The sequence below is a fragment of the Sinocyclocheilus rhinocerous genome, unplaced genomic scaffold (genome assembly GCF_001515625.1).
Source record: "Sinocyclocheilus rhinocerous isolate Xijiao unplaced genomic scaffold, SAMN03320098_v1.1 scaffold323, whole genome shotgun sequence".
NCBI classification, from domain to species: Eukaryota; Metazoa; Chordata; class Actinopteri; order Cypriniformes; family Cyprinidae; genus Sinocyclocheilus; species Sinocyclocheilus rhinocerous.
The window spans coordinates 384,518-408,343 of NW_015643640.1; the positions used below are offsets into that span (position 1 = coordinate 384,518).

The window sequence follows — 23,826 nt, forward strand, 5'->3', positions numbered from 1 at the left end:
GTGAGTGAGTGAGTGTGTGAGTGAGTGAGTGTGTGTGGGTGTGTGTGTGTGTGGGTGTGTGTGAGTGTGTGTATGTGTGTTAAGTTGTAAATTCCTGCGTTTAGCCAGTGTGTGTAAAGTGTCCAGAGGTTAAGTGAGTAAAGGTGAGATGTCCTCGGGGTCACTGGTGAAAGTTGTATGGTGGCTTAACAATGAGCACCTGGGCTTAGCCCTGACTGATAAGGACCACACCTTGTGTGTGTGTGTGTGTGCGTGTGTTGTGTGTGTGTGTGTGTGCGTGTCATTAAAAAGATATAAAGAAATGAATATTACATTTGAAAAACGTAAAATTTAAATGATGTACACTCATATTGTGTTAATGAAAATGAGGTGTTTTATGCTACATGAAATCAAATCCCCAGCCATCAGCTGGGCATTGCAATTTAATGTGTAAAGTTACTAATTTTACATATAGATTTACACACAGTAATATGTAACCACACCACTGGGTACTTCCATGTAAGGGCCTATTCACACCGAAAACAAAACTACAAAATGATTCACTGACGAAAGGATATTCACACAAATATTCATCGGTTTAAATGATAACCAAATTCACTCCAGTACATGACACACAACTTTCAGCTTAGACTGTGAACAAACATTTTCCTTTTTTTGTTTTTTGTTACTGTATGTTTAATGCTGTTAACACTGTAAAACATTTTAGCTCCATTAAGTTATTTTAACTTATTTATTCTCTTTAACTCCAATTGTAATGACAAGTTTTGAACTCAAGTTTATAAGTTTTCAAAAATAAAGTAATCTATTAGTGCAATCTAATAAAGTAATCTAGACTATTAGTGAGTTGAAGGTTATCTTCAAGTTGAGTTTACTCACATTTTTAAGGCATCAGGTAATATTTAATTTGAGCTAGAAATATTTTACAGTGAATGCAAGTTTAATTCTGCTTTGTGTGATTTTGGCTGTTTTGATCCTGTTTATTAAGAGATTTTTCCTTAATTTATTAAATTAAACATCTGAGATGAGAAGTCTCTTGCAATTTTTGACAAAATCTTTGGTAAATATGTGAGATTAAGTAATAAAGTGCTGGGGAAAGCTATTTAATTAGGGAAATATTGTTTAATTATTGCAGGGTTGCAATAAGTTCATTTCAAATAATGCATGGAAAATTGGAAAGGAATTCAGTCCCACAATGTTCTTGATGTTGTTTATGTGTGTTAAATGAGAAAAAAGAAAGAGAAAAAAGTGCATATGTGACCCTGGAGCACAAAAGCAGTCTTAAGTCGCTGGGGTATATTTGTAGCAATAGCCAACAATACATTGTATGGGTCAAAATTATCGATTTTTCTTTTATGCCAAAAATCATTAGGATATTAAGTAAAGATCATGTTCCATGAAGATATTTTGTAAATTTCCTACTGTAAATATATCAAAACTTAATTTTTGACTAGTAATATGCATTGCTAAGAACTTCATTTGGACAACTTTAAAGATGATTTTCTCAATATTTTGATTTTTTTTGCACCCTCAGATTCCAGATTTTCAAATAGTTGTATCTCGGCCAAATATTGTCCTATCCTAACAAACCATACATCAATGGAAAGCTTATTTATTCAGCATTTCAAATGATCTACAAATCTCATTTTCAAAAAATTGACCCTTATGACTGGTTTTGTGGTCCAGGGTCACATATATAGACAGAAATAAACTAAATAAGTGAATCATAAGCAAAAACTTAATGCACAGTTTTTCCAAGCACATTCACCATAACAAGCTGTTGCAGACAAATCATAAAGCTTTAACAATTGCGAGTTCATTTGGCTTCTCAATGGAGCTTATCATCTCATCACATTCTCATAAAAATGCTTCACGAGAAAGACTTACTTTTTATGTTTCTTGGAACACCCGTGCAGCTCACTCTTGAATTTTTTCTTAGAGCTTTTAAATCAAAGGCAAAATGAGTCGTTTACTAAGTCATGTCTCATGGCCCCCCGCTCGGGGCCCTGCACAAGTATGGTTAGGCATTATATCATCATAAAACAGCATCATAATGGCCACCTAAAGAGAGAGCGGGTATCAGAGATTGTTTTGAGGGAAAGGATATTACCAAATATTTCCTGAAGACCACCCCATAGCCTGAAAAGCTGATCCTCTTCTAAGTCTCTGGGGCTCTAAACCTGCCCATTTATGATCAGGCACGGTGGGAGGCAGACATGTACGGTGACACTTGATTATGTGTCTGTCAGCTCTGTTGCTGGCTTCCTGGGTGTGTGTGTGTGTGTGTGTGTGTGCGCAACAGTAGCTTAAGGGATGATGTAAGCGGGTTTCCTAATTGCAGGGTGATACAAGGGTGTGTCAGATCTCACTGCCTTAGGGAGCACTAAATGTGTGTGTGTGTGTGTGTGTCCTCAGGTAATAGAACGATATAAAGACTCTCTGGTATGTCTTTCTGCGGCTGTTTGCTTGGATACCAGATAAACGTGGGTTTTTTTCTTGCTTCCACATCCTTTCACTCCTCAAATAACTGCTATAGAACTGCCGCTACACCTGAAAATGAGATGCCTCAATTTAACAAGGCAAAAGAGAACAAGGCAGATTCTCCTTTGGGGTCTAAGGATAGGGGGCTGTAATTAGAGTTTTTGGAAAACTCAAATTTTTTTTTTTTTTTACTCAAGCTTCTGACTGTATTAAAGGCTTAGCTTCAGGGAAAGTGATATATCTGGCACTCACTCTCACATTTATAAATTTGTATAATTCTGTTTCAGTGGTGTGTGGTCTACCTTGCTTTTAACAGATAGGTTTTCTAATAAAAAAACACTTATTGACTTATTCTGTTAGCACATTAAATTAATAATTAAGTCAAAAACAAAAATAAAGACTGAGTAGTTTCAGTTTTTTATATTTTATATCTTTTATCTCTTATTGAAATACAGCATATATGACACCTGAAAAGAATGTACACTGAAAAAAAGCAGTTTTCACTCAGAAAATGTTAGAAAATTCCACAATTATTTACATAGAAACGGCAAGTAACACATTTAATTAAACATGAAAATTTGATGTAGAACGGATGAAATAGTATTTTCTTGTAAAATGTACAGTGTAGTTCTTGCACGTATGTTATATATGTTGTTATATATTTCCCAAAGCTATGGTACGTATAACTAATATTTTAATATTTTATAACTTTTGGGGGGATTCAAGTGTAATTAAATAAATAACCAATCGTATCTTATATATGACATTCTTATTTAAGAATGTTTTAACATTCTTAAATATATAAGAATGTTAAAATTTAGTTAGATTTCTGTGACAGGTAGGTTTAGGGTTTGAACATTCTATTAAACATCTTTTATTATCATTTTTAAGATACTAAAGGACTAAAGGACCCCACAAAGTAGTATATTTCTGTTTTTACTATTTTTGTGGGGACATTAGGACCCCACAAAGTAGTATAAACAAGGATGTGTATGTGTGTGTGTGTGTGTGTGTGTGTGTGTGTGTGTTTGTGTGTAATTGCAGGAATGTGCATTTGAAAGGAGGGGAGGAGTAGAGAGGTGGAGAATGACACCACTCTACCTGTTAAAACAAAACACAAATGTAATAAGGGCTCTCCTGACTTTAGTCCTTTGTTTGTGTGTGTGTGTGTGTGTGTGTGTGTGTGTGTGTGTAGGGGGTTAACAGGAAAGGTTCAAAAGTTCACTTAAAATAGGTTACTGCATGTTTTTATGATTCATTGCATTGTTATGCCTCTGCGGTGTTTGCACACAAACACACATCCACACATTCCTGCGTGAGTGATACAATTTCAAATGACCCAAACAGCTTCAAACGACTGTGAGGAGTAAATGATGTTTCACTGGTATGAAAATGGCATCTGATGTTCATTTGATGTTATCTTTTTTCCATCTCTTTGTGGAGGTTGCGGGGGTGATGGGCAGGGAACGGGGTGATGAGAGGAGGTGTAGTAGTTTGAGGGGGCGGCAGCTGTAAACGAGAGTGACTGCAGTGAGAGTGACGTGCTAAGCAGAGGGGTGGAGACGCTTGTCTTTTCAGAATGAAGGGAATCACCATGGAAGCAATTAAAAGCCTGAGGCTCCCCACGCCGGGTCAGTGTGCACAGGGAGATGAAAGTGTGTTTGTGCATGCATGTATGTGTGTGTCAGCGAGTGTGTGAGCTACCCAAAAGCCGTTACTCAGCAGGGGAGAGAGAAATGAACTAATGAACATTTAGAGGAGCACATCTTTGAGAGAAGGACAGGTGTCAGCCGTGATGAACTGATTAAACTGAACTGTGATACTTATGAGTGAGATGCATGCTTTTGTTAACTGGTTTATGCATCAGTTGTTACCATATGGAATTGATGCAATTTAAATACAAAAACAATGCATTTAAAGGCATCATTCGCTCCAAAATAAAAAAATTCTGTAATTATTTACTTACCATCATGTCTCCTAGTGACCCATTCATAGCAAGGTTATGAATGTCAAGCTCACAATGCATTTAAAGGGATAGTTCACACAAAAATGAAGAGGTGCTGTTAATGTACTCACCCTCAGACCATTGTAATGACTTTGATTACTTAATTTTAACTGTAGGGAATTAATTATTATTAATTCATTCAGGTTTTGAGAGGACTCGGATCTGAATATCCCAAGTCCACCTGATTAAACCGATTTCAAATTTGTTGTGTTACACTTTAAATCAAGGGTCGTCCAGCGAGCCGTGATTTCAGTATATTTAAACAAACTGACTATGTATCTGTATTTTCCCCCTGGCCACGGGTTAACACAATTATGATAATTTGTAAGCTCTTAAAAAGAGAGGTAACGTTGATCTTGGCAAAGTTTTAACCTTGAAATTATATGACACCAAACAATGATTTTCTATAAATGAAACATGAATTTTATTGGCTAATCTAGATTACATAAAAACCTAACTAAAGCACACACACACACACACACATATACAGCTCAGAAAATTGAAGGACTGAGTTAACGGAGTTGCATGTAGTTTGAGGGGTTCTAACACTCGTTTCCACGAGTGAGTTAAATTCGCCTGAGAGAATTAGGTTAACAGGAAAGGTTCAAAAGTTCACTTAAAATAGGTTACTGCATGTTTTTATGATTCATTGCATTGTTATGCCTCTGCGGTGTTTGCACACAAACACACATCCACACATTCCTGCGTGATAAATACAATTTCAAATGACCCAAACAGCTTCAAACGACTGTGAGGAGTAAATGATGTTTCACTGGTATGAAAATGGCATCTGATGTTCATTTGATGTTATCTTTTTTCCATCTCTTTGTGGAGGTTGCGGGGGTGATGGGCAGGGAACGGGGTGATGAGAGGAGGTGTAGTAGTTTGAGGGGGCGGCAGCTGTAAACGAGAGTGACTGCAGTGAGAGTGACGTGCTAAGCAGAGGGGTGGAGACGCTTGTCTTTTCAGAATGAAGGGAATCACCATGGAAGCAATTAAAAGCCTGAGGCTCCCCACGCCGGGTCAGTGTGCACAGGGAGATGAAAGTGTGTTTGTGCATGCATGTATGTGTGTGTCAGCGAGTGTGTGAGCTACCCAAAAGCCGTTACTCAGCAGGGGAGAGAGAAATGAACTAATGAACATTTAGAGGAGCACATCTTTGAGAGAAGGACAGGTGTCAGCCGTGATGAACTGATTAAACTGAACTGTGATACTTATGAGTGAGATGCATGCTTTTGTTAACTGGTTTATGCATCAGTTGTTACCATATGGAATTGATGCAATTTAAATACAAAAACAATGCATTTAAAGGCATCATTCGCTCCAAAATAAAAAAATTCTGTAATTATTTACTTACCATCATGTCTCCTAGTGACCCTAGGTGTATATGACTTTCTTCTTTCAGACGAATCCTGTCTGAGTTATATTAAAAATTGTCTTTGATCTTTCAAGCTGTTTCATGCTACTCAACACTGAACTCATACGTCATTCCTCCGGAGCTGCTTCCGTGTACAACAGTGAGCGCAAGCTACATTAAAGTGATTATTACGTTTTGAATATGGATATTTTTCTTACAAAAACGCATCAATTCGCTACAGAAGGCCTTTGTTCACCCCCCCGGAGCTCCAGAGCCTCAGGCAAACGGGGAAATACGATTCTTTTCAGTGAACTGATTCTTTCAAACTATTAGTTTCAATGAACTTGTTTCTTTATGTAATCACGCAATACGCAATTATATTATTAAAGCACCTAATAATGATGTGAAACGGTTTATGTTTTGCGTGTCTAAAGCATATAAAGTGAATCATGCATGCGCATATCAGTGGCTTTTCGGTCTTCGATCCGAGTCGGAACTGTTTCCTCAGTTCAGTGACTATGGGAGGAACTGGAGCGCTGAATCAGTTCATTCATCAGAGGATCAGATACGCCACTATTTTGCCTTGTTTCCAGTCGCAGTGACTGTCAGTCGTCTAAAAGTGAGTTTTGATTGAGCAACTTGCAGATCTGTGCTGCTCGAGCCACATTTCAGACGCTTCTGGTTCACAACTAGTTCACCAAAAAGAGCCGGTTCAAAGACGTGCAGCCACTGACTTGCATTTTATGAATCAGGAGGAGCACGGTTTCAGCTAAAAATCTTCTTTACTGTTCTACTCAAGAGAAGAAAAGTCACCTACATCTTGTATCCATAGTGAGGTTATGAGTGATCAGAAAAGGTGTGGAAGAACACCAAAAAAAAAAAACAGGTGTGTGTGTGTGTGTCTCTTTGGATGTGGAATATCAATAATGTTGGAGCTACTGCCTTTTAATATCAAACACACATTCAAACACACTCACCTGAGCACCAAAGATTCTGATGGGCCGTTATACTCACAAACACAAGGCACAGTCACCCGCAGGTACCTGTATTGTTTTTTCCAGTGAGGCGGAAATTGCTGCAAGGGTCTTGACATGGTCGATGAACATGCATTTATGGAATGTATCTTTATGCAAGTCTACCACGCTCTAGCAGGCATAGAAATCAGTAGTTTACTCGAAGTAGATTGGTCCCTCTAAGCGAGATCCCAATTTCGTCGGTCATCCGACGTGACGTCTCCGTTCCCTCCTTCAGGGAACGAGGGTTACCATACGTAACCGAGACGTTTTCATTTGCTCACCCTCCGTCATTCCAAAGCATCAAATAAGGAATCTAAAAAAAGTATAATAAAAGTGTTTTGTTATGAATTGCTCGCTGTGTGAAAAGTCCTCTTTTTGTGTGAAAACAGATCAAAATTAATTTACTTTATTTTATGGCTCCAGACAAAGTCGAAGTCAGAGTGACCAATTTTAGGATATTTTTAAGCTGTTTATTCCGTTGTGCATCCCTTATAAAGATTATACAACTCTGTTGTTCCAAACCCATAAGACTTTTGTTCATCTTCGAAATACATATTAAGATATATTTAATGACACATGGGAGATTTCTATCCCTCCACTGACACTGTTCATAAAGACATTGTAAAAGAAATCCATATGAATCGAGTGGTTAAGTCCAAGTCTTCTGAACGACGATCGGTTTGTATGATGGACAGATTTAATTTAGGCTTTTTTTTTTATTCATAGAACACAATCTTTTTTTGAACTTTTCGAAGTGTCAAAGTTTTGGTATAATGGACTTTCGATGGAGGTACAGAAACCTCTCAGGTTCCATTGAAAATATCTTAATTTGTGTCTCGAAGATGAACAAAAGACTTATTAGAAGCTCCAGTCCCTGTTCATTGTAATTGCATGGAAAAGAGCAACACGAGGGTCATTTTTGGGATGAACTGTTCCTTTAAAAGTGCAGTATAGCCCAGAATTTTTAACTTCCTGAGCTAAAAAATCCCTGCAGGTTCAGTAACTTTCATATCAAGGTCACGTTGATCGCCTCTTGTTCTGACCCAAACAAGCTTGACTTCCTGTGCTGCTTAAATCTGTGTGCATGTGTATGTCATGACTTTAGTACCTCACTCGCTCACCTCTTCCTGTCTGTCAGTGTGTGTAGTGCCAAACTGACAGATGGAGACTAATTGGCCCTGATCATTTCAATGGATGTGTATTTGGTGCTTCTCTCTCACTCACTCGCTCTCTTTCCTTCCCTCAACTCTATGTTTTCCTTTGGGATAGAAATGTTTTCACTTGGGAATGTGGGTCTAGCAGGTGTTAATTTTATTTTTCCTTTTGTCTCTCTCACTCTCAGTCTCTCTCCCAGGAATTCCTCCCAGGTTAGGTCACTGTAATCTCACTTCTCCAGTTCACTATTATGATGAAGACATGCAACATAATACCACCATTCGGAAGTGTGTTGGTTTGAAAGAAAGGAAGAAAGAAAGAGCGAGAGAAAGAGATTTGCCAGAGAGACAAAATGGACTTTTAAACCTAAATTCTTGAAAGGAATTTTTCAGATAATCCCCCTCTCCCACACCTAAGCCCACTCTCCAGAAACCGTACTTCATTTCCATTGACGATTTCTCTCACGTACGTTACGCTCTGTTTGCAAGCTCCTTCCTAAGAGCCTCAAAGCGTCGGCCAATGCAGTGGCCTTTACAAAACCGACTTCCTCCTCATCACCTCTTTCTCTGCAAGGTCTCTTCCTCTTCTGATGTGTTTCTCATTCTGACTAGAAATCGTTTGTGTTGTGAATGAGTTTGGCCTAGTGATAAGACCGCAGCAGCATGCGCTTTGTACCACTGAACTTTTCTAATCAACGCTTTTCACACAGAGAGTGATTATGTGAGAATCACAATAGCCTTTTTCACAAGATGTTGGGCACAAATACATTGAAAGAAATAACAATTTGTCAAAAACCCCAAAGCAAAGGGAAGTTTCTGGAATGTCTTTTAGAAGACAGTTTGACATCTGCATCAGTTTAATATGTTTAAGTTCAACCGAACTTGAACTCTGCTGATCTTGTGGAAACTGGATTTGAACTTGTGTCAGTGCAAAACAGTAAGGTTTACTGGATGTGTGTGTCTGTGTAAATCCCCCGGCCTCTAAAAATAATGCAGGAACTGTCGGGAATGTGACACACAGATATAACGACTGCAAGAGCTTAACATGGATCAACATCACACAGACAAACACACACACTTACGCACCCTATAAAAACACTCTCTCTCAATAAACCTAAACCTGTCGACAAGTGCTGTCATATTTAGACACACTCACAAAAGTCTAAAGACGAGTCCAAATCCACACTCTCTCACACTGCAGTGAAGTTTGACTTTAAGTGAAAATCAATTTTTTATCAAACATAATACAGTTGCCCACTGATACTGTATGTGCATCTGTTGTAGACACAGTGTGGGGTTTGCATTTGTGTAAATGTGTGTGTGTGTGTTTTCACTCTGAGTGGTAATGTCTATCTGCTCATGTGGGCCAGTTAATTTTAGACGTCTCTTTCTGCTCAGAAGTCTCTGTCGCGTCGCGCCGGTGTCTGTGTTGGAATTTGTCACTGTAAGTGTCAGATGAATGCATGAGGTGTCAGTGATTTCAAAACTAGATGCTTATCAGATCACACCTATGTGCTAAACACTCACCCTCAAGTCGTTCCAAACCCTTAAGACTTTCGTTTGTCTTTAAAACACAGATTTTTGTCCCTTAGTTGTCCATTCCCCCAAAACGTTGACGCATCTTAAAGTCATTGTAAAAGAAATCCATGTGAAGTCCTCAAGATATATGATGAATTCATATAATGAGCATTTTAATTAAGGCTTTTATTCACATATATGTTTAAGATTTGTACTCGTGCATCAAGTACGATTGAATTGTCGTTTACCATTTAATGTGCTGTATGTATGACTCATATGGAGTAGTTTTACACTGTCTTCATCAACATTTTATTGGAATGGACTTTAAATGAAAAGAGATCTCTCAGGTTTCATAAACAAATATAATCATTTGTGTTTTTTTGTTAACATGTCACGTGCTTGTTTTCTAAATGTCTTATGAATTCTGATGCTTTTGATGGACAATTAAACACTGTGGTTAGCACCTCAAAAACCATGTTTTCATCGCTTCAAGTGATCCTATATTTGTCATGTAGTCTGTATAGTACTCTATTATAGTTTGTTGATAGTTTTGAGAACGAGTGCATGTCATCCAACCTGTCCTTGTTGGAATCTGCCTTGTTTGGATGCTTCTATCAACTCACAGGTGATCTGTGGCCTTGGAATCGTGAACCTATCAGAACAAAACCTTTAAGAATTTTGGGTCCGTTTTGACCGGACAGTTGAGAGCCGCTGTCATCAAAGACAAATGTCTACCTAAAAGTGAGCTAAATCTGACAAAACCTCCTTTTGGTGACGTCCTCATTTGTAAAAACCTCATTTTTTATCATAAAAATGCTGAAAGTTTTCTGTTAGGGTTAGGGTGTGGTTATAGTATTTATAACTAGCTGTTTATAAAAACACAGTGGAAGTCTTCTTCGGAATGTCCCCATTTAAATAGCTGAGCAAACATCTGTCTGTTGGCAGACATGTATGGGGAGTTATTGATGAGTCATTTGTATTTTACTGAATGTTGCGTCTGAAAGCACAAATGGATCTGATCTTTCTTTGGTTTGGTGTAATAAAACTCCACCATGTGTCTGGCTGCTATGGAGATGTGGGTGTGGTTAGGCAAATATTTGTGTTTGACAGACAGCGGTGACTGACTGTTTATTGAAGTTTATGTCTGATGGACAGAACTGGAAAAAGAGCAACCCGCCAACTGTGAATAATCTTTAGGAGCAAGTGTACAGACTGCAGCGCTATGGGGTTGTTTGACATGCATTATTGGCTTTCTGTGATTGCGGATGGTATCTTTCACCAGTCAATATGTTTTTAGACACACTAAAGCTAGCGTGCTTTCACAGACGCAGCCTTTATCGGTGCGACCCGAGGACACGAACGCACACACTCACACCAGGTCTTTCTCTCGCTCTATAAACGCATGACTGAGGGCCATGTTTTAAGAGGGAGATGGAGAGAGTGGAGAAGAGAAAAGTAAAAGAGCAGCTGAAGTGAGCGCCAATTTGCCTTCCAGCTTTTGAGGGGTTTTTAAGATGCTCAGCTTTCAGTCCATATAAGACATAGAGGAATGACCTCTTAAACCACTAACACACACACAAAAAAACTTTCAATGTCTACTTGTCCCCAGTGGCATTACTAGAATGCCATCCTGAGGTGGCCGTTTGGATATGAAGCAGAGAAGTCATTATGAGAGGAAATAGAATTGAAGGAAAATCCATATCCAATAAAACTATATTCCATTTTAAATTCACTCAAAATATAATGAGTAGTTGGTCTAGATGTAAGCTTCCAATTCAAATTCTAAGATTCTATTCAAATCCCACATGAACAAAGATGCAACTATATGTCATATCTGCAGTGTATCTGGAGCATTTATACTCAAAAATGAATGCAAGTTTGTGGTTAGCTGCGGACGGATGGAGTTTAAGCAGACTATGTGATTTGAGAAATCATACGTCACCAGAGAGAAGTCTGTCGCTTTCACCAGAAGATCGAGATATGATATTTTAATGAAAAATTTTAAGGTCAGAATTACTTTTTTAAACATGACTCATTCACAGTAAGATCTATAACACACATGTATAAAACAGATAAGGGTTCATTTTAATTTCATTGTTAAATCTTCATATTCCAGCGCTGACATTATCACTCATATCACACACTAACAAAAGGAAAACTCTTGCTGCAAGTCATTTTTGCCCATTCTAATAAGTAAATAAAAAATTCGACTAATTCTAAGTAAATAAATAAATATAAATTGTACTAAAAGTTTTCTTTCAAGAAAGATAATGAGAATAAAATAAATGATACTGCTTTATATGATAGTGACTAGTCAATGCTAGAAGAAAAATACAGTAAATGTAATTAAAATATGTATAATTTTTTATTTAATTAAACAACAATAGGTAAGCAAATTACTATTCACAGTAAGATCTATAACACACATGTATAAAACAGATAAGGGTTCATTTTAATTTCATTGTTAAATCTTCATATTCCAGCGCTGACATTATCACTCATATCACACACTAACAAAAGGAAAACTCTTGCTGCAAGTCATTTTTGCCCATTCTAATAAGTAAATAAAAAATTCGACTAATTCTAGTAATTCTAAGTAAATAAATAAATATAAATTGTACTAAAAGTTTTCTTTCAAGAAAGATGAGAATAAAATAAATGATACTGCTTTATATGATAGTGACTAGTCAATGCTAGAAGAAAAATACAGTAAATGTAATTAAAATATGTATAATTATTTTATTTAATTAAACAACAATAGGTAAGCAAATTACTTTGGAAACTTTTAATCTAAAATAACATCAATAACCACACTTTTTCATGCAGTGAAAAATATGGAAACACACACACACACACACACACACACAAAAATTGCAACTTTTTATCTCACAATTCTGACTTTTTTCTCACAATTGTGTGATATAAACAAGCAATTCTGACTTTTTTTCTCAGAATTACGAGAATTACACAAGAGTTATAAAGTCAGAATTGTGAGAAATAAAATCTTAATTGAGAGTTATAAAGTCAGATTTGCAACATATAAACTCGAGTTACAAAGTCTAAGGGGAAAAAAAGACTGTTTTCTGATAATTGTGAGTTTATATCTCACAATTCTGACTTTATAACTCGTAATTGCATGCTGTAAAGATATAAACTCAGAATTCAGTGAAATAAAGTCAGAATTGCAAGATATAAACTTGCAGTTGTGAGGGGAAAAAAAGTCAGAATTGTGAGATAAAAAGTCACAATTACCTTTTTTTATTATTTTTTATTCATTGGCAGAAACGGTGCTTCCATAGAAAAGACCTACACAGCTGCTAATTAATTACAGACAAGTTAGTGTAAGCTGAAACTAATTTTTACTTATTTTAGTAGGTACAGCTCTCACTTGCCCATCCATATTCACTCCTCTGTCCATCCCTGCAAGAACCAACATTACCTCACTGTTCTGTGTTTCAGCTTTGCTTAGTTCATATGAGAATGTTATATCTCACAGATGTGTTAGAAATCTTTTCTGCCCTGTGAAGATGACTTAAAATGGTGTTTGAGCATATGGATATGAGTGCGTTATTAGAGTTGGATTGAATTGAAACTGTCAAAATAAACACTCAAACTATCTCAAGCTTTTAATAGACCTCCATTCATTTCCTTTCCTATTCTCTCCAATGCAAAATTAAAACTATGGACAAATATTGCTATTGCAATCTCTCTCTCTCTCTCTCTCTCTCTCTCTCTCTCTGAGTGTGTGATCTATTAAGATAGTCAGACAGGGGTTGACAGATACACAAAGACTTCTGCAGTTCTATTGTGGTGGCAGCCTCACATACAGTACAATCATTGTGTATGGCCTGCGGGTGGACTGTGTGTGTCTGTGTGTGTGTGTGTGTGTGTGTGTGATCATGGGACTTACACACTGCTCTGTGATGAATTACTCAGAGTGGGCAGATTATGCCAGTATGACATTGATACATTGAGACATCTAGTGAGATTTTATTGCATTCAGAATTTGTGTGTGTGTGTGTGTGCGCGTGTGTGTGCAAGCGGGTGGGTGTATAAGGAATTTTCGAGGGTGTAGAGTCACTTGTTATCACACGAGTGAATAATGACATCAAATAGCTTTCCAATCACACACACACACACACACACACACACACTGTATTAGGCTGTAAAGCATATGTCTTGTAACTTCCAATTCCCATGCATAATTTAAACAAACACAAACATATTTTTGTTTTAACTTTTGTTTCAGCAAAAAGAAAAAAAGGCAGGTTCGTGTGAAGAAAAAAAACAGTGTTTGCATCTATGTGTGTGTTTGCTCATATAGATGTGTTATAGGCTGCATGCAAGTATGTGTGAATGTTTGTGTGTTTTGGTTGGAGTATATATTGAATTCCTGTCTTTGTGCTTTCTTGCTGTCATGGAAACATGTTTTCGGGGAGTACGGTGGTCCATAGGAATCAAATGAGGCGTGAATAATTGATCTCTTAATGACTTCATTCACATCAATAGCATTGACTCTAATAAACCTCCTGCCATGGCTGAAGTGTGTGTGTGTGTGTGTGTTTGTTCCTCAATGTGTGCACTGATGAAAGCAAACACACTTATGTGTGAGTTTTCATGGTTTTAAATTTAAATGTTGTGAAGTCAGGGGATTTTCCATTGAAGCGTGTTAGTGTGTGTTTGTGTGAGTGTGTATTTATGCATATGTGTTTGCACTGGCACATTTACATTCCTTTTTTTTTCTTTAATTGTATGAATTATGTAGTGGAACATTTATCATTCAAAGACAATCAAACAGACCCACTTGTGTAGTTCATGGTAATTTGATCCCACAGTCTACAGGTTTGTTGGAGTTTGTTATTAAAGTTTAAAATGTCTGACCTGCATCTTTAGTGTGTGTCTGTACATGCTCAGATAGGTTTTAACAGAACAGTGGCAGTGTTTAACATGTTTGTTTAGGGTATGCACCATAGAAATAACATGTTTTTTTTAATACTATCAAGGTTTTATTTAAAGTATGTTATTCTTTGGCATAAACGTCATGGTACATAAATATGGTAACCATTCAGTACCATGGTATATAGCAAATTAGCGTATTAGTACATTGTTATTACACTGTAATACATTTAGGAACATTTATTTGAATTAAAAGCCATGAAAACCATGTTTTTAGGCATATGCAACTTCTTTCTCTCAATCAAATTTGCATATTACATTATTACATTGTAATACATTTCTCAAATTGCATTTGGGTTAGAAGATGGCTTACTGCAAGACTTTCTGACTTCTACGTGCAGTTTGCGTCTCTACATTTTATTTGTGTGTTTGTTTTGGCCTCAATACTGACATATGTAACCTCCTGCATGTGTGCGCGAGCATCTGAAATTGCAATAAGAAAATCCCATGACAAGAATTTCGACCACAAAGCAGGCAGGAAAAATGAGCATCACTGAGAGAAAGCATATTTCAAAAATATAAAACACTGTGAACTGTACTAAAGTCATTGAATACATTCAAATGAGGCAGTAAATCAGCGTCTTTACGATCCTCCGAAGTGTCTATATGCGGTTTAGACATGAGGAATACTGCGCGGGACGGCAGGACTCTTCTGCTATGCTTTATGGCTTGGTCAGGCGTTAACAGAACCTTCCATTAGCCTTCAAACAAAATCTCCCTTCAACCATGATTATTTGTTCCTGATGAACTCGTACGAGAGTGGAAGTTATGGGAAAGGTCACACAGATGATAATGTTGACTGTGTTTCATATGTAATATAATCAGATATGTAAAGTTGACATCTTAACAGCTGCTCTGGGCTGAGTTTTATTGATTGGTTCATGGTGGTTTAAGCCGAGGGAAACTTCTGGTAAGGCTGACTCGCAACATGCTATTACAAATGCGAGGCGCACACGTACACGTGCAAACGCACACACAAACTGCGGTGATCGTTAAGCAGTAAATTACAGAAGGAAATCCTCGACGGCTGTATGTAATTCCCGCTGGCAGATTGAGTGTGACTGGAAAACCACACCGTCTCCCTCCTGCTCTCTTTCTGTTCGCTATGAGATTTTCATTCCATATTTTGTAATTGTAGATTACAGAGAATCTGAATTTGGACTCATCTACTCACTCGACGTGTGTGTTTGAGAAACTGAACCCTAAAGCTCCAAAATCAACAGCTTTGACGGACACATCCTTAAAGCGACCCACTGAAGAAATGTGGGCTTAACTCTCTCTGTGTGTGTGTGTGTGTGTGTGAGTGTGAGTGTGTGTGAGTGTGAGTGTGTGTGAGTGTGAGTGTGTGAGTGTGTGTGGAAAGGACTGATGGACTCAAGCAGCTGTGTGTGTAGCCATTGGTCGTGACTGAAGTTTGCGGGTGTGTGAAAGACAACATTGAGGCCTCGTCTGTATTTGAAAAGGAGTATTTCAGTTTGACTCACCCACACACACACACACACACACACACACATATATACACCGTCTGCTGGAATCTACGGCAAATAGCTACGAGACTCAAAACATCTTGAAAAGATTTAGAGAAAGAGAGAGGGGGGGGGGGATAGAGTTACTATCTCCTGTCTTTCATCTTCGAGTGTTTCTTTGTCTCAATTGTTTCGATCTGTGTGTCTTAAAGAGAGAGAAAGAGCAACAGATAGACCGACAGAGACAGAAAGAGACCGAGTCAGAGAGAATGGCACACAGAGAGACAGAGACGGAGAGAAAACAAGTGGTTGTGGGAAAGTTGGTGGTTGTCTGTGTGCACCCACACTGGCACAATCAAATCCTGCTCTCTCACATAAACACACACACTGAAGTCACTCTGACTTTTTGACCCTGAACTCAGTGTAGGGCTGGATGCACAATCTTCTCATGATTATTCAAACAACATAAAGTAATGAATTTAAAGTGATTTTTATTTACCTTAAAGAGTGTGTTATCAGATTGGTGTCTCGTGACTTGCGTTTTAAGAGCAAAAAAAGTTTTTTTTTATGTGTTATTACATTGCTAGAATAATTAATTATATAATAATTCATAAAAATAATTAAATATTCTTTATTCATTTAATAAAACAATCATGAATATACATGCCTTGATTTGTTAAAGTACATTTTTATTTTAATTTTTGCATTCAACTTTTTGAATCGGCTTTGCTGTAATAGCTGTTTCCATCCAGGATTCAAATTTAATTTATGCACAATATAACTCAGAAAAACAATAAATGAATAAAGCAGCGTTTCCATTCCATTTGTTCAAAAACCCAAAATCGTCAAATTCCGGAAAAGGAAATGAAGTTGTTGCCACTGGAAAAATAGCTGCTGTGGCTCTATTAATAAATGTAATAAATTACCTTTGGCTTAGAGTGTTACACTGTGATGAACTTCGTGTTTTTTGTGGTCAGCAGCAGATGCCTTATGTTTGGAAGCAAAAGGGTGCGAGTTCTGGAAAGTAATAGTAGCCATTCATTTTGATCAAGACTTTGACATTTCAGAATTACTAGCGCAACATGTTTTCTTCTGTGAGTGAATTGTTTTTAAGTGACTTTAAAAGTGGCTTTTTTGATGCAACTCTCTTTTCTCAAGCAAGCATATTGTTTTTATTTACTTTTTTAATGTGTATCTGCTGTTGTCATTCAGCATTTTATATGCAGTATCTCACTGATATCCCACTGATATTGCCCAGCCCTAACTCATTTCTCTTTATTTCAGGTAATTATGAACCTATCACTGATTCCATGACTTGTCCTTTTACCATTATATGGATTATATAACCTGGGTTTGCTTCCCAAACTTTTTACTACAACTTAAACCAGTTTATATGACTGGTGAATGCCCACCTCACCAATATTTCAGTCTGCATTTGTGTGTGTGTGTGTGTGTGTGTGTGTGTGAGAGAGAAGGAGGGCAGTGTGTGCCCTCAGAGCCAGGCTTACAAGATGAGTGCTGAATGCCTCCAGTTCATAAACACCTCCCTAATGAGCCTCTCAGGGGAAAGCAAATGATCGGTGCTCATTTCTTCACAGATCCCTCTAACATCTGCTAATGTGTGTGTGTGTGTGTGTGTGTGTGTGTGTGTGTGCATGACATTTTCATGGATGACAGGTGGTCTCCCTAACACCACTGGATGTTAAAGAGAGAGAGAAAGTGTGAAGCACACATTCACACTCACAGAGTACTAATGCATTTTCAGTGTTTTTATCAATGCTTCTCAGCTCTCAGCAGAGCCCAAATACCATATAGAAAGAACAAACTCACAAATGACAAATTATATTAAAGTCGCGATGAAACCGAAGCAGCGACAGATCTTTTTATCCATACTGTGACGTACATCAAAGTGTTATGCATTATCAAAAAATTTGTCGGTTGTTAATTAGACTTTAAGATGAGGATTTTGCACTCAAAAATGAATGTGGTCAATTGTAGAGGGATGAGGTTTAAGCGGAGTAAATTATTAGAGAAGTTTGTTTTCATCGGCAGATCCAGTTATGACATTTTGCTTAAACATTATGAGGTCCAAAACAAACAAAACATTGAAACATGCATGTTCACAATAAGATCTATATGTTCAAAATAGGGTGAATTGTCATTGCAACTTTAAATTCTACACAATATTGACTCAAAATTCAATTTAAAAATTGGAACTGACACAAGGAAATTGCAAAATGTGTATCAGCCAATGTCAATAATCTCAAATTGGCAAAAATCAGGTGATTAATATAACTGAAGCGAACCTGAAAAGGAATGAAAAAAAAAAAATAGAATGTGAAGAAAGAAAAATAAAAGCCTTGAAAGATGGTGTACAAATGCAGAATTCATCAACTTGCGAATTGGCAGTAGATTGAGAGACTCATATCTGGGACAATTTCACCCTGGCTCAAATTTAAAATCTCTACACACGCCGTCTGAGTGAAATAACCGTTTCTGATGCTGTCCAAGCAAATCCAAACACTTCCAGCTCTGATGTTTGCGTGCTTATCGTGGCATTTGGTGAGATAGTGTTGTTTCTGGTTCGTCATACTGGCGGTAATGTAATGTTTGCTATCAAAGGCTCAAGGATGTGATGGCATCTCCGTCTGTCTGTTTCTCCCTCTCACTTTCCACTCATTCTGCCCTATCAGTTTACTCTTCCCTCTCTTTCCTTCCTTTTTTTCCTCTCTCTATTTGTTGAGCACTACGTGGTTAGGTAGACTCAATTTTGTAGAATATCCAGGTTTATTCCACAACAAACTAATTAGGATATAAACAAAATTTCGTGTTTTAACAGTGTTGTTTTGCTTAGCCACAGTGCAAAAGAAAAAAAGGCAAGCATCCATGTAAAACAGCAACTTTAAGACCAAGCAGAGTGCTTTGCCAATCAGTTACTTAAAGTCTCGGGCCCAGGACAAAATGTTAATCGGTGGGCCCCTTCTTCCAATAAGAAGGCTATAGCATAGTGCACTTCAGTGGGCCCCCCTCGTCACAGGGCTCGGGACAACATTCTCGGTTTCCCATCCCCCCAAAACAGCCTTAGACGCAGTGGATGGAACTTAATAGTGACTCGAGCAAACTTACTAGCCTTTCAGCAAATCAGTTACAAATACAGGCCGAAAGTCATGCCGCATTAATGAAAATGAATCAGCCAAACGTATATATATAGACATTATATAGCGTCAGCCGAAACATAAATAAAGGATGCTCACTCACGATGAGTTAATGCCAAACAGAAAATAGATTTATTTACATATAACAAAGAAACCCAGAAACGAAGAGATCGAGAATTCGACCAGGCCAAACTAGCAAACAAAAATAGCCAAGCTGATACCCTCTAAGCTACCTAAAAGAAATAAAAACACATCAAAAGAAAAAAACCCTCTACCAGCTTTGATAGTATTTCATTGAATTACCCTTCTGTCATTTTTTATAGTTTAATTGTATTTGAATTAATATGGAATATATTTATATATTTATATATATAAAATATAATATATTTCTGAGTCGTTGGCATCTGTAATATCTTTACAAGCTTAATAGACATAAGTAAACCTAAACAAAACCATTTATCAGATGTTGGTGTCTGTCTATAGTTGTCCATGCTGGAAAGATTGTACTGACCCCTAGTGGATGAAGATGAAATCCATCACTGCGGCTACATGCAGACAAGTGTGTGTGTGTGTGTGTGTGTGTGTGTGTGTGTTGAATATTTTTGATATTATAAATACCTGTCTGTCTCCCTGGCATTTTCATTTAAATCCTGCGGCTCTGTGATTGGTGCTGTCATGTGCCACACATGAAAATGAAAATTAATAGAGCCCTCAACAGACAGACAATCTATCTCTGTCTGGCCTGACCTTGCCGCACACACACACACACACACGGTCAGTGTCTCGTTTTTGGAGACTGAGGGTCTGTCTCCCATTATGATTGACGGCTGAGGAATTTGACTGACAGGTCTGGCTAGCTGAACTGGCTATTCACGATCTGTGAGGGTCTCATGCTGTGTGTGTATATGTGTGCGGGTGCACGTCTATAAATGAGACGGTTGTCTTTGAGAGTCTGCTTTGCGTGAGGGAAGACACTTCATTAAAGTCACCCCCTACGGAGACACGCACACACAGGACCCCACATGCATGCACACTCCAAGGGTGCAAAGGTCAGCCTTTGGGAACCCCTGAATGGAGATTTGATCATGTGACCGGGACTTAAAATCTGATCATGTGACCCCTTGAAAAAAACAGTGGCTGTTATGATAATTGATATTCATTGAAAGGAAGTTAATTGATGGTTATAATTAGTGCAGGTGGGCTCTTCATAACTCTTCATTATATTCATTCACACTTTATGATAACAGAGAGAAACACATTGATTAGTGTTTTTTTGGTGTTATATGAGTTTTTTCCCCACAGCGGGAGAAAAGAAAGAGTGAAAGTGACAGAAAGTGAAGGACAGAGAGTGGGATGAAAGCAGGGATTAAGCTTCTGTTAGTTTTTGTTCTTTTATTGAAAAGAGGAAGAGAGCGAGTGAAGCACTTCCTCTAAAGGTGCTCGGGGTCGTCATTTAACCCTCTTTCTCTCTCTTTTATTCTCTGTTTCTCTGCTCTCGATGCCCTCCTGGGTGTTCCACTCTGTGCTGCCACTGAAGTTGTATATACGTGTGAGTGTGTGTGTGTGTGTGTGTGTGTGTGAGCCTTCCTGGTTGTCTAGCTCACCTCCCACCATGTCTTTGTGCGTATGTGTGGTGCTTTATGGTGATGTTAGTCGCCATGCTGAACTGGGAACAGGTTTTTTAATTGTTTGGTTTAAATGCTTTGACTGTCTGTGCCTGAATCCATCTCGCTCTCATCTGGGTGACAGCTGGAATGTTTGCACTGTAATCCAGAAGTACGTTTGATCTCATAAATGCGCACATAGATCGGTGTCGGCGTCCTGTACAGGCACAGATGAACCTGATTAAAGACGATTCCCATTCAGTTCACGTTCAGGTCATGTCAGGATGACATTTTTAAAGATGTTGCTTTATGGTGATGTTAGTCGCCATGCTGAACTGGGAACAGGTTTTTTAATTGTTTGGTTTAAATGCTTTGACTGTCTGTGCCTGAATCCATCTCGCTCTCATCTGGGTGACAGCTGGAATGTTTGCACTGTAATCCAGAAGTACGTTTGATCTCATAAATGCGCACATAGATCGGTGTCGGCGTCCTGTACAGGCACAGATGAACCTGATTAAAGACGATTCCCATTCAGTTCACGCTCAGGTCATGTCAGGATGACATTTTTAAAGAGTGCTGAAGACTTACCCAGGCTGTTTAAATGTCTGCTCTGATGCCTGAAGAACCTGGGACTTCAGTTAGAAATGTTTGTTTAGTCTCATCATAACTGTGTGCATGCATATTTGTTGTGTTTGATCTTGCAGCTGTTTAATTTGAAAAAGGGAATATTTAATTCTGTTCTTGCTTTCTTTTTCTTTTGTTGTTTATTTTCTCCCGCTGACAGTGTCTGCAGATGTCTGTGAATGCTGAATACTATGAGTGATTGTGTTCTTTTTAGGTCTTGTTTGAACACAAGGCTATTAGTTATGTGTGGATTTTACACCGGAGGATTTTGCTGGAGTGATTAATTATATCATTCCTTGATTTTTCTCCTTGATTCTCCTCTTTTTCATATTGACCATTTATCTAAGCTGCAGGGCACATGAGTTTTGAGACTAATTTCAGGATTCGTGAATCATTTATTTTGTCGTAGGGTGAAATCATCAGTCTTAGCTGTTTCTATCACATTTTGTCATTATTCACTCACCCTCCTGTCACTCTAAACCTGTATGATTTTCTTTCTTTTATGGAACACAAAAGGAGAAATTTTGAAAAAGTTTCATACAGTTACAATGAATAGGAATTGGAGCTTTGGAGCTTCAAAGATGATACAAAAGAGCGATAAAAGTATCCACTAGAGGATCTTTTATGGGTTCCCTTATATTTGCATTTAGTTACATTACAATGATCTTAATTAAAATGCTGAAACAGTAAACTGACATCATATTTTATATTTATTGACATATTTTTATTTATTATTTATTTATTTTTTAATTACCAGAGGGACTTTTCCGATTAGACCTTCGAATATTGTCTTGGACAACCACTGAACTAATCCATTGAAATTATTTAATCAGTCTGATTTATCAACTTATAGCTTCCGAAGACTTGGGGTATAGCAAGTCATATGTACCACTTTTATAATACTTCACTTTTATGATACACAATTTCTGATGATTGAAAGCTCCAATCCCATTTATTATTATGGCAAACGCAGAACAGAACATTCTTCACATCTTCTTCACTCACATGCCTTCTGTGTTGCAAGGAAGAAAGAAAGTCATACAGTTATGAAATGACATGAGGATGAGTAAATTATGACAATTTTTATTTTTGGCTAAACTAAGATGTATGTTGTACATTGTGACAGTTGATGTCTCAGTCTGCCTTTGCTTTTATTGTACAAAACAACAGCGAAGGGAAACAATTCAGTGTACACTCTGCTTTAAAGAGAACTGCAGATCACTCTAATATGTGTCTGTCTTTAGAACTGCTTATGATTGTTAATGTTCTCTCTCTTTATTTACCAGAGACCTGAGTGAAAATCAGATCCAGGGGATTCCCAGAAAAGCGTTCAGAGGATCTACTGAGATCAAAAACCTGTGAGTCTTCTGTATCTATGTGCGAAAGAGAGAGAGAAAGAGAGCTTTGAATTAATGATTGTGTGCTTTAATGAGATGCCCAGGCATACTGACACACACACACACACACACGCGCACACACACACACACACACACACACACATATGTGGGAGGAGTGGGCAGTGCAGGTAGACAATAATGGAGGAGAGCACAGCAGACAGACTGAGAAGGCTGGAAAGTGAAGAACAGTGATGGGGGAGGAAGACTGACAGCAAAATGAGTGAGAGAAAAAAACATTGAAGGACAGGAGAGTGAAGGATGTATGTGTTGTTGTTTTTTAGTAAGGATCAGTAGTGTTTCTGAGAGTGTATTATTCTATTTCCATAATCACTGAACACCAAACAGAAGAACCGACAGCATCATCTTCAAACATTTTCTATCTGTCTTTATCTCTTTTAGGCAGCTGGACTATAATCAGATTTCCTGCATTGAAGACGGAGCGTTCAGAGCTCTGCGGGACCTAGAAGTACTGTAAGTATACTGCATGTGTGTGTGTGTGTGTGTGTGTGAACTTGCGTGATTGTGTTCTGTTGAATTAAAGCCACTGCAGAGATCTTTTCAGATATCATGGTCGTATTAGACGTGGGTCAAAGCAGGGCCACTCCGGTTTTGGGGGACTGTTCCAGAAACTTTGATTTTTAGATTGAAATTGCGATTAAAAAATGGTATATTCATGTTAAGTTGGTATGGATTTCTCTGTATGTAGACGACATGCCGTGTTCTGCTGTCAGATCGTGCCTGCTGAGTGTTGAACGATTGTATAAAATGCATATCTGCTTTTTAAAGTGGGATCAGTGGAATAATCCTGTTAGAGAGAATGGAATCAAGACAGATAAATGGGATTGTGTCAGATTATTTTACTAGGATTATTTTGATGATGCTTTGTGACAAATGGACAGAAGACGGTTTATGAGCTGTATTGTGTAAGAGCAGATGTGCATCTATAAAGTGGTTCCCTGCATATAACCACACACATGCATGAAGGCATATTGATATACTGCAAAAAAAAAAAAGTCAAATCATCTGTAAAAGATTGTGTATGGAATATTGTAATAGGAAAACATTAAAAGGATAGTTCACTCACTCTTCCTAAGAA

General features: G+C 37.8%; 1 protein-coding gene across 1 annotated transcript in view; it reads left to right on the forward strand.

Moving 5' to 3' along the window:
* Positions 1–23,826, forward strand: part of LOC107757564 (slit homolog 2 protein-like) — a 69,984-nt gene that overhangs the window by 20,250 nt on the left and 25,908 nt on the right. The window contains exons 5-6 of the mRNA XM_016575082.1: positions 22,620–22,691; positions 23,130–23,201. Of these exons, the coding sequence (XP_016430568.1) occupies positions 22,620–22,691; positions 23,130–23,201 (144 nt within the window). The remainder of the gene's footprint in view (positions 1–22,619; positions 22,692–23,129; positions 23,202–23,826) is intronic.